This window comes from Trachypithecus francoisi, unplaced genomic scaffold, assembly GCF_009764315.1.
Source record: "Trachypithecus francoisi isolate TF-2019V2 unplaced genomic scaffold, Tfra_2.0 Lachesis_group12, whole genome shotgun sequence".
Classification (NCBI taxonomy): Eukaryota; Metazoa; Chordata; class Mammalia; order Primates; family Cercopithecidae; genus Trachypithecus; species Trachypithecus francoisi.
This window is the reverse complement of record NW_022681457.1, coordinates 48,829,371-48,845,457: the sequence shown is the minus strand read 5'-3', so window position 1 is coordinate 48,845,457 and position 16,087 is coordinate 48,829,371. Positions and strand designations below refer to the sequence as shown.

Here is a 16,087-nt window from a genome sequence, read left to right as displayed (position 1 = left end):
ACAACAAAAATGTCAGCTTAGAATTCTATACCCAACAAAAATATCCTTCAAACACTATAGCAAATAAAAACTTTTTCAGACACACAAAGTGAAAAGAATTCATCACCAGTATATTTTTAAGTGTAAGTAATGTTAAAAGAAACTCTTCAGGGTGAAAATAAATGGTACCACATGAAATCTGCATATACACATACACACACACAATGAAGAACACTGGGAATGGTAAACATGTGAGTAAATTTTTTAAAAACTTTTAAGCATTTTATATCTTTTTAAAAGATAACTAAGCTAAAGCAAAATAATAATGTATTGTAGGACTCATATATAGAAGTAAAATGTATAATGACGATAGCAAGAACCCAGAAAAAAGTGGTAATATATTAAGGTTCTTATACTACACATGAAATCATGATACCATAAACCCTTAACCACTAAAAAAAAACAAACAAACAGCAAAGAGCACTGCTAGTAAGTCATCAAATTAAAAAATGGAATTTAAAAATACCCCTTTAATCCTAAAATCAGAAAAAAAGGAATCACAAAACAGTTAAGACAAACAGAAAACAAATAGCAACTCAAATTTAAACCCAACCACATCAATAATCACATTAAGTGTTTTAAATATTTCATTTACAAAAGAGATTGTGAAAGTGGATGCAAGATTAGATGCTATCTACCAAAAATCCACTTTAAATATAAACACACAAGTAGGTTAATACTAACAGGATGGGAAAAGATATACCACCTGACCCTACTCAAAAAAAAAACTGAAGTGTCTGTATTAGCATTAGACAAAGTAAGTGTCATAGTCCATTGTGTGGTACTACAACAAAATACTTGAGACTGGGTAATTTATAGCAAACAGAAATGTATTTCTTCACAGTTTTGAAAACTGAGAAGTCCAAAATCAAGGCACCAGCATCTGGTGAGGGACTTCTTGCGGCATCCTCACACGGTTGGGGGTAGAAATGGCAAAAGGGGGACAAATGCTGTCTTCTTACGTAGAAAAAAGAGAATCCACTCCCACAAGTTTTTTTATAACAGTATTAATACAGTTATGAGGAGAGAGCCCTCATCACCTAAACACCTTCCACTCCCCGCCCCAATACTGTTGCATTGGGGATTAAGTTTCCAACACAAAATTTTGGGGGAGACATTAACACCACAGCAGTAGGTTTCAGAGCAAAGAATATTACCAAGGATAAAGATAGTATCTTCTATTAAAAAAGGGTTGGTCAATCAAGAAGACATGACAGCCTAAATGTTCATATAGTTAATCACAGCACTTCAAAATACATGAAGCAAAAAGTGACAGAATTACAAGAAAAACAGACAAATCCACAATTATATCAAAGATTTCAAAACCTCTCTCCATAACTGATGAAGAGGCAGGAAAAAAATCAAGAATACAAAACAACGTAACAATACTACCAACCAATTGACATTTACAGCACACTTCAGTCAATAACAACAGAATACATATTTTTCACATTCACCTGGAACATTTACCAAGATAGTTTATTTTTTTCTTAATTTTTAATTGACAAAACTATATATATTTATCTGTACAACATGTTTTAAAACATGTATATATCATGGATGGCTAAATCAAGCTAATTCACCCAACATGTATTACCTCACATACTTTTTTTTTGGTATGGTGAAAACACTTAAAATCCACTCTGTTAGCAATTTTCAAGAATAAACTGTTACAGGAGAATGAGGAAAAGCTTCTGGAACCATGTCTTTAGGTAAGTGAGGCAAAAGAATCAGGTGTACAAATAACCCAACAGGAGCATTGACAGTTAATCTATTATTAACAGGCAGAAAGGCAGAATACAAAAGTACAGGTACTGGTAGGTGGGTACATCTTAAAAATAACTAGGCTATAGTGAACCAAGATTATGAAGTTCATCTATAAGTACATCCTTCAAAAGTGGTCTTTCTGGAGAGCAGTGTTTGAACATTCATTATTATTTCAATTTCACTAAGTGCCATAAAGCTATTAGAAGGCTTACCAGAGTGGTGGACAGACATCCCGGAATTATCTTAATTGAGATCACCTGTTTCAGGTGACCACTCCATGGCACAAGATATCCTATTCAAGACTAATAAGTGAGGCACCAATTACCAATTCTAGAATAACTGTATTCCTATTAACCCAAAGTCCTCAAAACAGTAGCTACTGTGAGGTTTTCCAAATGATTTCAGAAGTAAGGAAATCTACCATTCTCTGGAACATGTTACAAGTATCGCTGCATCGTTTCAGGAACTTGTAAAAACTACCAAATTCCAAAAAGCAGTCTCAACCTTTACCCTGGAATTAGTTGTTTAGTCTAGTAGAGTTTTAAGAACATAATGACTAACATAATTATCACCTATGGATAAGTACACAATCCATTCTCAATTATTTTCCCCATGTAAAAGATTATTCCTAATGTGCTCATAAATTCATATAGGGATATAAGAATACAGTCAACAAATTACTTACAATGCTAAAACCCTATAGAAAATAAAGTTACCAAGCACATAGTTCTATCACTTATTTGAGAAAACGTTTCGCTGAACTGTCGACCAGTCAATATTAGCAACAAGTGCACTCTCGAAATTCGGGAAGAACTGCTTTTTACCAGCCACAAATTCTGACATTTTATGGTAATGAGTCACAGTTAAATAGTTTTCATTTGGATTCCCTGTCCTTTTCCACTTCTCACTAGAAAATTAAGTCTACATTTTAATACAATGAAGTATTAACTTCATTAGAAGTTGAAAAACTTCTTTTTCACAAGTAATGCGCTTATCTCCTAAATTTAACTCACAATCTGCATGTTATGTTATTAAAACAAAAAAAGTCCACTAAATATGAAACAACTACTATAAATCTGTGATCCTTGCTATTAAAGGAATCATATACTCCTTTGCAAATCTGATGAAAGTTATGTACATAATTTCAGGGAATTCACCTTGAAGCCTATTTATGGGTCCCTGAGGTTTAAAGAATCTCTGATTAATGCAAAATAGCATCCAAAATTGATCCAAGAACATATGAAAACTTAGTATGTGATTAAAAGAAGGAATGTTAACATACAGTTGGAAAAAATGAATTATTTACTGAGAAAATCATGATAAATCTCTGTAAACATATAAATGGTTTAAAGAGCCAAATGTAATAAAACTATAAAATACTATAATAAAATACAGAGGCCGGGCGCGGTGGCTCAAGCCTGTAATCCCAGCACTTTGGGAGGCCGAGACGGGCGGATCACGAGGTCAGGAGATCGAGACCATCCTGGCTAACACGGTGAAACCCTGTCTCTACTAAAAAAATGCAAAAAACTAGCCAGGCGAGGTGGTGGGCACCTGTAGTCCCAGCTACTCAGGAGGCTGAGGCAGGAGAATGGCGTGAACCTGGGAGGCGGAGCTTGCAGTGAGTTGAGATCTGGCCACTGCACTCCAGCCTGGGCGACAGAGTGAGACTCCGTCTCAAAAAAAATAATAATAAAATAAAATAAAATAAAATACAGAAAATGTACACAATCTTGGCTCAGGGTAAGTCTTCCTAAGCAACATATGAAAATGACTTACCTAAATTGATAGATTTAACTGTGTGTATTTTAAAACTTCTATATGAGCAAAACACACCATAAAGCAAACGGCAAACTTGGACAAAAACAAATGCAAGACGCCGGGTGCAGTGGTTCAAGCCTGTAATCCCAGCACTTTGGAAGGCGGGGGGGGGGGGGGGGGGGGCAGATCACTTGAGGTCAGGAGTTCAAGACCAGCCTGGCCAACATGGTGAAACCCTGTCTCTACTAAAAATACAAAAATTAGCTGGGTGTGGTGGCACGTAACTGTAATCCCAGCTACCTGGGAGGCTGAGACAGGAGTGAGCTGAAATCGCACCACTGCACTCCAGACTGGGTGACAGAGCAAGGCTCATCTCAAAAAAGTAAAAAAAGGCAAAACATATGACAGATAAAGGATTACTAATTCTAACATTTAAAAAAATAAGTAAACCACCCAATAGAGAAACAGACAAATGAAAATTAACAAATAAATGGGCAATAAACATATGTAAAGATGTTCAACCTAACTAGAAATCAGAAGGTAAACTAATTCAGTATATCATTTCACAGCCTCACACTGGCAAAAATTAAAAGCTGATTATCTTCTAGTGCAATGAACATGTCCTGGCAGTGTAGATTACTGTATCCTCTGAAAAACAAAAAAAAATGTTGAAAAGTAGATTTTTAAATCTATTAAATTATGAAATATGTATATCCTTTGTCCCAGCAATCTCACATACAGAATTCATCCTAGCACAAAATGACATCAACACGAGTTAAACACATATATATAAAGATGTTTCCTGTAACTGTTTATAATACCAAGAAAAAGTCAAAAAATTATATATTGTATATATATGTGTGTGTATATATATAGATACACACACACAAACACACACGACAGATGGGGGACAAACTGAATGTCCATTACCAGAATAATGGCTTAATAATTTATGATACATGCATACTTTGGAATATTATACAGCTATTACTAATAGAATGAGTAAGTTACATCTATATGTACTGACCTGGAAAGATGTCTATGACATTCAAGGCAAAAAAAGCAAGCTGCATTGTAATATGTGCACCACAATGTCATATTTGTTTTTTAAAAGATAAAAATAAAAAACTATATTACTGAATTTTTTTTCAGGAATTTCTAATTAGTGAATTTCCCAGGTAGTCAATGAGTATACCTCAGCTTTGAATACATCTATTGCTCTATTAGAGGTCTCACCATCAAAATACTATACTATCAAATCAAGGAATATTAAAGCCACTATCAGACAATACTATCCTTTGGAATCTTCTACAATGAAAATGATAGTAACTACTTTTAAGGACAAAATGTTTAATAGGTTTTTTTTAATGCCAAAATAAAAATGCTTTTTTAACATTGTGATTTTGCACGTATGGAAAACAGCTAGATTTTTTTTTCCTATAGTAAAAATAAGCTATCTATTTCAGTTGCTTCATTGGATAACATAATTATGTTCATTACATGAATATAAACAAGGGGCAGACATTACACTAAACCAATTCCTTTGTGTCAGAAATTCAATTTTCTCTGAATGATACTCATTCTTAGCAATAAATGCAATTACACATTGATATTACAATTTTAAAACTCTATTCAAATAGCTAAATCTCGGCGTAATGTCAATATAAAGTCTTAAGCAACCGGACATAATTAAAGGAGCAATTGATTTGGAATCAGACATAACTGGGTTGCAATCCTGGCTCTGCCACTTAAATGTGATGTGGTCTTGGGCAAGTTATATAACCTCTAAGCCTGTTTCTGCATCTGCAAAAATGGCTTTCTGTTGTTTTTTGGTTTTTTTTGAGACTGAGGCTCACTCTTTGTCCAGGCTGGAGTGCACTGGTACGATCTAGGCTCACTGCAATCCCTGCCTCCCAGGTTCAAGCGGTTCTCATGCCTTAGCCTCCTGAGTAGCTGGGATTACAGGCGCCCACCACCACACCCGACTAATTTTTGTATTTTTAGTAGAGATAGGGTTTCACCATGTTGGCGAGGCTGGTCTCGAATTCCTGACCTCAAATGATCCGCCGGCCTCGGCCTCCCAAAGTGCTGGAATTACAGGCGTGAGCCACTGGGCCTGGCCAAAAATGGCTTTAAATGGTGTTCTTACTTTAAATACGAGTATCTAAGATGAAAAGTGCCTAGTACAGAATCTGGTTGCCAAAATATGGTTTCCTCTGCTAGGCATGGTAACACCCACCTGTAGTCCCAGGTACACTCACCTGTAGTCCCAGGAGGATTTTGATGCATATTTACTATTTTTTATGAAATTTTCTTTCTTGTATCACAAGAAAGCACTTTATATTTTAATTGTGGCATTACACATCTTCAGATAACTTTCTTTTAAAAATTATTCAGATTGTGTCTATGGAAGCAATTTTCAAGTATATGGGGAAAAAAATGTTAGGCAAGGAGGAAAACCAAAAACGTAAGTCACTCTAACCCACTGTAATGTGTCTAAGAAATCAACTCCAGAGAATTCCAAAGACAAGTATTTTCTTTTTTCTGTAGCGCTGTATCATTAATGACGCCAGAATATGACCCTGAATGTCGCTAAATGGATCCAAAAGAAAAGAAAAACCGCACTGGATAACCTTCAATATTTAAAGTGGACATTTTTTTCCATCATACAAGATACATATTAATACAAGAATTGGTAAATAAACTGAGTATCTCTTCGAATTTTACTCTAGAGTTAAGGACTGGGAGTATCTCTAGTTTTTCTCCAACTTTAGTTGCACTTCATTCAGATTTACTTGACGGTTTTTCTTTCAAGGCTCTTTAAAATGTCAAGGCTTTTGCAAAGGCTTGTACCAAAATAGCTGCTGTACGTATATTACAATTATTTTCTGTTACATTTTTCCTAAAAATTAATCATCCACTCAAAATAATATCTATTTCTTAGTCTAAATTACACTGCTGGGGTTTTTTTTGTTTTGTTTTGGTTTTGCTGGCTTCTCAAAGGTATTCAAAATGATTTTGAGGTGAAAGTATGCAAAGAACACTTCACATTACTTTTCCATATTCAAATTACATCCTCTTGAGTTGATTTTTAAGTGCCATGTACATTTTTAAATCAAAATTTATCACTTTCATTCTTTGAACTCTCGCTCTCCATGCTGAGCTCTTCCAAATGCCAAAGTTCCCTATTAATCCGAAAGTACCTATTCTCTGTGCTTTTTTTCTGGACTTTCACAACTTCGCACCAACTTTTTGTACTTCAGAACCCTTCACCCATGAAAGCACCTGTTAACCCTTTAAGGTATTTAACCATATGGTTAACTTTCCGCATAATCCTACTTTTCCTTTAACAAACTTCACTACATAATTCCCCTTCAGCGTTCCCTCCTCTTCGAAATTCACATCAACACTGCCGCGAAGCAACATACATAGGCATGCCTATTCTCAAGCCCCAATTCATCAGTTTAGCGCCACTAAAGAAGAATTTAAATCTCCGGACCCTCATTTCCGTACTCCGATAAAGCTTTTCACTCGCGTTCCTGCACTACCCGGCCAGCCTCCCTCAACTGGCAATTATAAGGTCCCTTGCTGCCCCTAGCACAAGAGTGCAACTCGCTAGTGTATTTATTTTACTCTCCATCATCCCAGCATCTCCTTCCATTTCTGCGCACCTATCCCTTCATGAACCCCCAAAAGAATTCGTATCCAGATGCCCATAGCTCAAATTAGAATACCCCTCGTCTGACATTGCCAGGGCTTTCTGTACGACTTCCAAGAGAACACGCGATGCTGAGCGCTTCTGTCTCCACCAGCAACACCCGTTCCCCATTGAGTTCGGTCTTCTCTCTCACTCTCTCTCCGTGGAATGCCTACTTCGGGGCATCCTTTGGCTCGGGAAGCTCAACCTTGCAACCTCTGCCCCGTGACCTCGCGAGCCCAGCATGCCACTCAAGCTTAATTCAGCCCATTCTTGGAGCTCGTGCTCTCGCTGCCCCTAGTTCCCGGTTCTCTTTGAAACCTCTTTCAGCCCCCGAGCCAGACCCCAGGTTAGACGAACGCCCACTTGTTCTGGCGGCAGTGCCTCCTCGGCCCCTTCCACAGCACTCAGCCTGGGGCAGTTCAGTTCCTCACCTAGCTTCGAGCGGGACTCCTCCAGTTTCTGGATCTGGTTTTCTAAGAAGAGCATCGCCACCGCGAAGGCCACCACCGCCAGCAGCTGCAACTTGGGCGGCATCATAATCCTGAGGAGCCCCATGAAACCCGCTGCTCGGGATCAAGACATACCGCGGGGGGCGGGGAGCGGGACCAGGAGGCGAGAGAGACGCCGGGAGGAGCCCGCCGAGCCGGGAGCGAGGCAAAGAGAGCGCGACAGCGAGAGAACCACCGCAGCGACCCCCCTTCTCGCCTCTCCAGTCCCCCTCCCCCAGGCGCTAGCACCAACGCCGCCGGTGTCCGCTTCTCCTCAGCCGACTCAACGGCCGCCCCCTCCAAAAGCCCGCGCAGCAAACAGCGCGAAGCGGCTGCCAGGCTCTCGCCTCCCTCTACTGCCTCAGTCCCCGACCCCCACGCCCGCCTGCCTGCCCGCCTTCCTCTCTTCCTTCCCTCCCTCCTTTGCTCGCGGCCGCGCGCCCCTCCACTAGCGCTGCGGCTGCGCCGCCCTCAGCCCCGCCCCCGCCCTTCCCCCTCCGCCACCACGCGCACGCATCCGCGTACGCTGCTCGGCAACCAGAAGCTCCGCCCCTCCTCCCGTTTGGGTCCGCTTATTGGACCGAAGAGCCCCTGCGCTTCGCTCTTGGTTCGGTTTACGGTTGGGTCCCTCTGCCACAGAGCTCAATCAGGACGACGTTCAATTGGGTAAACTTGGAGGAGAAGGCAGGGCGAAAACCGGCAAAGGCGTGGCTTCTTGGCTGCTTGACGAAGTGTCGTGAATGAAAGAAAGGAGACCGTAGAAGCAAAGAAGTGGGGAGTTTAGGAAAGTGCCTGATTTGGGTAATCGAAAGCACCCAGTGACTGTCTTTGTATTTGATGACTTTTAAGCTCTCATATGCCGTTATTTAATACCTGTCACTTCCAAATAAGAGATGTAAGGGCAACGGCCGTTAGCGTTCTATTTTGGATCAGGCTCTGGAGTGGACGGCCCTAGCTAAGGGGTCCTTCTACGCAGCCGGAAACCTGCGGAAAATGGTAGCGATGGCGGCTGGGCTGAGTGGGTGGCTGGTGCCGACGTTTGGGCTACGGTTGTTGTTGGCGACTGTGCTTCAAGCGGTGAGTGTAGATCACCTTCGCAGCTGCCACAGGGAGAGTAGGAGAGATTGCAGCTGAGGAAGAGGCAACATTCAGTCCTGGTTGAAAAGGGCAGGGAGGACTCCTTAATGACTGCTGCGGCCAGAATGCAACGTGGCTTAATTTCTCGGTTGATCCTTGTCCTTCCCCGCCTTGGGTTTCTGGCAGCAGTTTTCTCCTCACTTCAGATTGTCTTGGGTACTTAGCTTCTCTTATACGGCTCTTGCTAAAAACAATCTGTAAATCACACCAGGTGGGAGGGGGAAATAATAAAGCTTGGCAAGAAGTGAAGGTTGTTTTTAAACGGGCAGAAATGCAAGAGCTCATGACGAGATTTCCAAATCTTAGAGGCAAGTCTTCAAGTCGTTGGTCCAGGCGAACAGTTTCTGTTTACCTTTCTCTCGCGCGCGCTCTCTCATTTTCACCACTTCTGTTAGCCTCTTAACCTCAATTCTCCTTCTGCTATTCACATATGGCTGGCTGCGCTTGAGTGCGATTTGTGCTTTTAAACAATGTTGTTGGAGTAAAAGGAGCTGTCTATACCAAAGAATAATTTATTTTTGAAGTTAATTTTTTAAATGATGTTCGTTGTCTTTAAAATAAGGCAATGTTTTTTATTTCATTTTCCTCTATTGGCAGAATAGAGAAAGGCAGAATACCTTTGAATGGGAGAAGTGTACTTTTAACTTATTTTTTGTCATATCCATGTTTTGCTGTGTGAATAATAAAATTTTAGGCATAGTGCTGAAAGCTTTTAGGTTTTTTATCCTAGCTTAATTCTTCAGGCAGTCTCTAATAAGGAGACCTGGTTTAATTTACTTATCCAAGGTTGAGGGTGTGAGGGACTACCCCAGAGTCCTCTGTGAACACCTCTACTTTCCTTTCTCAAAGAGCTTGAAAGCATCCTGCCTGTTTGCTTTGGCTACTTTATCCAAAAGGTAGATTCTTAACTTCTCTAATTAACATTCCATTGCTCTTGTTATTCAGGCATTTGGTGCTAGGAATTATTGGATCACCTCTCCCTAAACTTTCTACTATTTAAGAGTTTTTGTGTATCTTTAGGTCATTTGAGAATAACATTTCAGGTTGTCTTTTTTTGATCTCCCTCTGTCTTTGTCAGTTGTCTTATAGCTGTGTAACCACACTGAAATCTGGTAGCTTAAAACAGCAATGATTTCTTATAATTCTGGGTCAGTGGAGTAGAACTACTCCACCTATGTTGGTTTTCCCCTGGCCTCATTGATGCTTTTTATTGACCTAGTAGGTCAACTAAACTGAAAGGTCCCAGGGTTACCACTGTTCATAGTTGGTGCCGTCAGCTCCAGGACTTGGTTCTCTTCCATGTGACCTCTCATCTTCCAGTTGGCTAGACCAACTTCTTTTCATGGCACTCTCAGGACAGCACTCCAAAAGGGTAAAAGCTTCAATGCCTCCTAAGGCCTTGCCTTGGAAATCACATATATTCCATCACCTATTTGTCAAAGCAAGTCACAAAACTAGTTCACATTTCAGGGATGGGGAAGTAGATTCCATCTCTACATGGAAGGAATGACAGAGTCACTTTGCTAAGTGTGCATACCAGGAGAGGAATTTATGGAATTAACTAATTCCATATGTAATAATGATAAGAATTAATTAAACAGTGTACCACAGTGACTGTTCACAGAATCCAAGCCAGAAATTTGGTTGTCATATTTGACTCCTCTTCCTTACATATCTCATATCCAGGAAATTACTGAAACTTACTGATTTTAATTCCTAAATATCTCATATCCATCCAGTTGTTAATCATTCAGGCCATAAATGTCTCTCTTCTCAAAAATAACAGCCTCTTGGTTCACCCTTTGAATTATCCCTGGCTGTGTTCAGAATCTAAATGATTGGCTTTGCCTTTGTCGGCTTCCCAATTGCCCAAGCCAAAAATTAGTCATTTTTGGCCAGGTGCAGTGGCTCATACCTGTATTCCTAGCACTTTGGGAGGCTGAGGTGGGCAAATCACCTGAGGTCAGGAGTTCAAGACTAGTCTGGCCAACACGGTGAAACCCCGTCTCTAGTAAAAATATAAAAATAGCTGGGCGTGGTGGCACATGCCTACTCAGGAGGCTGAGACAGGAGAATCCCTTGAACCCAGGAGGCGGAGGTTGTAGTGAGCCGAGATCGCACCATTGCACTCCAGTCTGGGTAACAGCGGGACTCCATCTCAAAAAAGAGTCATTTTAAATCCTCTTTCCTTTCACTCTCTGAATTCAATTAGTCGTTGAAGCCTTAAAAATCTCTAAGCCAATCCACTTAATAATTCTGTTTCCACAGTTAATACTTACGTTCAGGCCACTATCTTTGCCTAGAATTACAACAGCTTCCTTAAGTGGTCTCCCATGTCATCATTTCATTTCCAATCTCTACAGTGCATCAAGTAACCTGCCTAAAACTTAAATCTGTCATGATTGAAACTCTTCAGTGGCTGCTTATTGCTTTTAAGGTGAAGTCTGTCTTCCTCAAAGTTCCTTAAGGAGGCACTTGTTTGTCTGTCCAGGCTTATTCCCCAACATTTACGTCTATTAGGAGAGCAGAAAGGTACAAGTGGAGAATTGGCATCACTTGTTTAGCTTATTTCACATACTGTATTCTCCCTCACCAGAGCTTTGAACGTGGTGTTTTCATTACCTAGAAGCCGCTTCCCGTCTTCTCATCCTCTCCTCCCTTTCTCCTACCCTACAACAAAAAAATACGGCTATCTTCTACTTACTCTCTTTCTGTTCTTAGCAGAGAAATCACTTCCTCCAACAAAGCTTTGCTATACCCCAGGTTTGGATTAAGAGTCTTTCTATGTGCTCCAATGGTGATCAATATTTATTCTCTGAGATACTTTCCATAGTTTTCTTTAAAAATTTCTTGTTCTTTGGCATTCTCCTACCCACCCTCAAAGAGAAGTACCCTGTCTTTCCCGTCGACTGTTTTATCTCTAGTGATATATATACAGAGTAATACAATACTTGATGTATAAGTGAAATGTTTGATGAATTAGAGAACCCACAAGCCAAGTTCTGAAAACCTGGAAGTATGAAATCTTTTTGGAAACTATTATCAGCTTCAGTAAGCTTCATAGAGCTCTATTATCAATGATCCCAACTGGAGGTGTGTAGATGAAAATTGTTGGAAGGAGGAGAGGTTAAAAAATGCACATGCTTGGACTCTGCCTTAGATATGATTCAAAAATTTGTGGTAACTGTGCAACTCTAGCTAGTAAGTAAATGTTAGATTGAAACCGTTTTTTTGTTTGTTTGTTTTGTTTTTTGTTTTTTTTTTTTTGTTTTTTTGAGACGGAGTCTCACTCTGTTGCTAGGCTGGAGTGCAATGGCACCATCTCGGCTCACTGCAACCTCCACCTCCCAGGTTCAAGTGAATCTCCTGCCTCAGCCTCCCAAGTAGCTAGGATTACAGGTGCATGTCACCATGCCCAGCTAATTTTTGTATTTTTAGTAGAGACGGGGTTTCACCATGTTGGCCAGGATGGTCTTGATCTCTTGACCTCATGATCCACCCGCCTCAGCCTCCCAAAGTGCTGGGATTACAGGCGTGAGCCACCATGCCCAGCCAGACTGAAACCTTTTGAGGCAGGAATCAACTTATCCGTGTTTTTGTGAATGTGACCCCCACAGGATGGAACATCCTAACTTACAACACAGTAAGCCATCAAATAAAACTATTGGGTTATCAGCCACAGCCACACCATTCCACTAAATATTCCCAAAGACAGCCATCATATGCACCCTTTCTCTCTCAAACTCTGCCTATTGAATTCATACTCATGATGTATAATTTAGTGGAAAGTACACTACTTTTAATGAAATGTATTTTTTAGTTTTATCTTCTAATAACTAAGGCAAATTAATTTACTCCTGGCCTTTGTTTCTTTATCTCTTTCTCTCTGAACTAAGATGTTTCAATAGAATGCAAAACTTAACTCACATTCCACTTCCAGACTTGCAAAGTTAGATGTAATTTCTCCCTTGCATATTGTATCATCATACTTTGTTTTTGTTTTTGTTGTTTTTTTTTTTTTTTCTTTTTTTTTTGAGACTGAGTCTCACATTGTCACCCGGGATGAAGTGCATTGGTGCAATCTCTGCCTCCCGGGTTCAAGTGACCCTCCTGCCTTGGCCTCCCAAGTAGTTAGGATTATAGGCACGCACCCCCACGCCTGGCTAATTTTTTGTGTATTTAGTGGAGACGGGAGTTCACCATGTTGGCCAGGCTGGTCTCGAACTCCTGACCTCATGATCGCCTGCCTCAGCCTCCCAAAGTGCTGGGATTACCACCTTGAACCACTACCCCTGGCCTTGTATCATCATACTTTATACTGTATTACGCAAATCCACACGGTCTTAGCCAAATCACAGCTCTGTGTGTGTTTCTCAGTATCCCTCCACTCCTCCTGTCCCTGTGCCAAAGTGCTGGGATTACCGGCTTGAGCCACTACCCCTGGCCTTGTATCATCATACTGTATTACACAAATCCACACGGTCTTAGCCAAATCATAGCTCTGTGTGTGTGTCTCAGTATCCCTCCACTCCTCCTGTCCCCGTGCCAATTAGAATGTAGCCAAAGGGAATACAGGAACCATTTTTATTTTATGTTACCTTTATTGTGTCTCATATGTATTTGTTCATTTAAATCCCTCTGAAGTGTAAATGGCCCCAGTTTGTCTGTGTTGTTGCTCAATGCCATCAAAGTCAACAGGATATTTGCAATTTGTGTAGAGCAGTGAGGAAGCCCAACCATCTCAAAAATACAAAAATGACTCAGAAAAGAGAGAGTGCTGGACAATTTACCCTTATTGAACTGTTACAACTTCCCTAAGGTTTGTTCATGTCTCTTCTGTAGTAACTAGTGCTTTTAAGAAAGCAAGAAAAACTTTGAAAATGAAAAGGGATATAGATAATTGTTGAAAAAACACTAAGAAGTTGGAAGCTGCGTGTCACAGTTGTCCCAAGGGGAAAAAAAGATCAGGTGGCATAAGAAGTTGGCAGTAGTGAAATCTTTGGAACCTCCCACTGGAATTAAAAGGGGATGAGGGAACAATTTCTTGACACTTTGAGATTGAGATACTGCTATGGATAAAACTGTCTTTGGGACTGCACTCATATTTTGTTAATTGATACCTCTGAGTTTCTTATACTAGACAAGTTGACTTTTTACCACTGTCTAATTTCAAGTTAATAACTGCATATTTGTCAATATTTCAATGAGCTAACAACTGGATATAAAGTGATTTAATCTGAAAATACATAGAGTATGCTTAAATAAGCAATAGAAAAGTGATATTTTAGTACAGTCTAAGGGAGCTGTTTACTAGCGTTCCCCAGAACTAAGTGATGATATTCACTCCTTCATTCAGATCGTATGTAATATTTTCTCATTCAAAAAGGCACTACACTAACAAGTAGTATAGAATGATAATTGTGTATCATTCTTTCTGAGATACCCCCCACTCCATTTGTTCTCAGGTTAATATCTCGCTGGGTCTTATGGATCACACAGTTATAATTGTTGGTGCTTTTGTTATTAGTGGTACATACAATTATGGTGTATCATGGATTCTGTGAAATATGGTAGTCAGTAGTTAGGAGCACAGAGAGCATGCCAGAATTAGAATCTTGATGCTGTCATTTCTTGTTTCCTGTGTGGTCTTAGACAAATTACCTTAACTATCCTAAACCTGTTTTTTTCTTTATGAAATGGTGATAACAACGCCTGTTTCACAAGATGGTTAAGATTAGATGGAATAATAATGTAAAGTACTTAACAAAATATCTGCTGCTTTATAAGAGCTTGCTGTAATGGCCATGTTTCTGGTATTCATTTTCATAGAGTTCATTCTGTAATCCCATCTGTTTGCTTTTGTCTCAGATTTGAAGTTTGCTCAGAGAGTTATAAAGACCAGTGAAGAGACAATGAATATGTAGGTGTAAGTGTAACAAAATGTATAGCTATATCAGATTTTTAAGGTAATGGTATAGGAAAGTTAATCCGGTTTCTCTGCTGCCAACTCTAATCTAGAAAGAGCTCATTAATACTAGAAAAATAAAACAATGAGTAATGCATGGAGAAGGAGGAAATAGAGCCTTTTTTTTTTTTTTTTTTTTGAGTCTGTGTTTCACATTTTCCACTCAGACTGGAGTGCAGTGGCACGATCTCAACTCACTGCAACCTCCGCCTCCTGGGTTCCAGCGATTCTCCTGCCTCAGCCTCCCAAGTAACTGAGATTACAGGTGTGCACCACCACCCCCGGCTAATTTTTTTGTATTATTAGTAGAGATGGGGTTTCACCATGTTGGTAAGGCTAATCTGAAACTCCTGACCTCAGGTGATCCATCCGCCTTGGCCTGCCAAAGCACCCAACCAAACCACTTAATTTGTCAATTTTGCTTTGAAATAGAGAAAGCTAAATGGTTATCCTAGCCAGGAACCCTGTCCTTAGAATCTTTGTCTTTCTTTCAAGTGTGGCTAATTAATCTAAAATTTAATATTTGCTCTTAATGTGCAAATTTAAATGCCAATCAGTTACTTTTGGCAATAAAAGGATGGCAGGAGTAATATCAAACTCTCATATATTAGCATTTACCTGCCAGGTACTTAAAAATACTTTCTGATGTCCTTAAATTCAAAGCCTTAAGTCTGCAAAACCAGTGATAGAACAGCTAGAAAAAAGTGTTTACTTAAGAAACTCGATACCTTCTATCTCCCCTATACTTAATCTTTTATCCCATGTCTAGTATAGTGATAAAAACATTTATATAGTGTTTTGTAATTTTTAAGTGTGCTTTCACAGTGGAAGGTGAGCCTAATACCAACGTGTTCAGTACCTACTGTGTACTGGGCAGGATGCTAGATGCTTTCTGTGCACTTGCTTCTTTAATCCTCAAAACTCTGTGAGATAAATGATAATACTCCCTGTTTAGAAATAAGGTACTGTGATGGCATTTGAATCTAGATGTGTTAAGACTTTGAGATACATGATGTTTTGCATAGTCATGCTACCTATCAGTAGGTGCTCCGTAAATGCCAGAATAAAACCAAATAGTATGATTGCATGATTATTCATTTGAGGTTCTTATTTTGTTGTTTAACGGTTTTGGTAACAGTTTTTTACACTTGTTAAGGAGTTCACAATTTCCGGAGTTCACAATTTCCAAAGTGATTTCACTCTTACTGCCTCTTTCAGTAACTATGGCTG

At 39.8% G+C, this 16,087-nt stretch overlaps 2 protein-coding genes across 4 annotated transcripts in view; one reads left to right on the top strand and one right to left on the bottom strand.

Moving 5' to 3' along the window:
* The window catches only part of HS2ST1 (heparan sulfate 2-O-sulfotransferase 1), a 205,554-nt gene extending 197,335 nt beyond the window's left edge, over positions 1-8,219 (bottom strand). For 2 of the 3 annotated variants that reach the window (XM_033225486.1, XM_033225487.1), the window contains exon 1: positions 7,699-8,219. In XM_033225486.1, coding sequence (XP_033081377.1) covers positions 7,699-7,822 — 124 coding nt within the window. In that variant the 5' untranslated portion in view covers positions 7,823-8,219. The remainder of the gene's footprint in view (positions 1-7,698) is intronic. The other variant, XM_033225488.1, reaches the window with a different exon arrangement.
* A 274-nt stretch (positions 8,220-8,493) lies between these two features.
* The window catches only part of SELENOF (selenoprotein F), a 45,453-nt gene continuing 37,859 nt past the window's right edge, over positions 8,494-16,087 (top strand). The window contains exon 1 of the mRNA XM_033225485.1: positions 8,494-8,832. Within this exon, the coding sequence (XP_033081376.1) occupies positions 8,749-8,832 (84 nt within the window). The 5' untranslated portion in view covers positions 8,494-8,748. The remainder of the gene's footprint in view (positions 8,833-16,087) is intronic.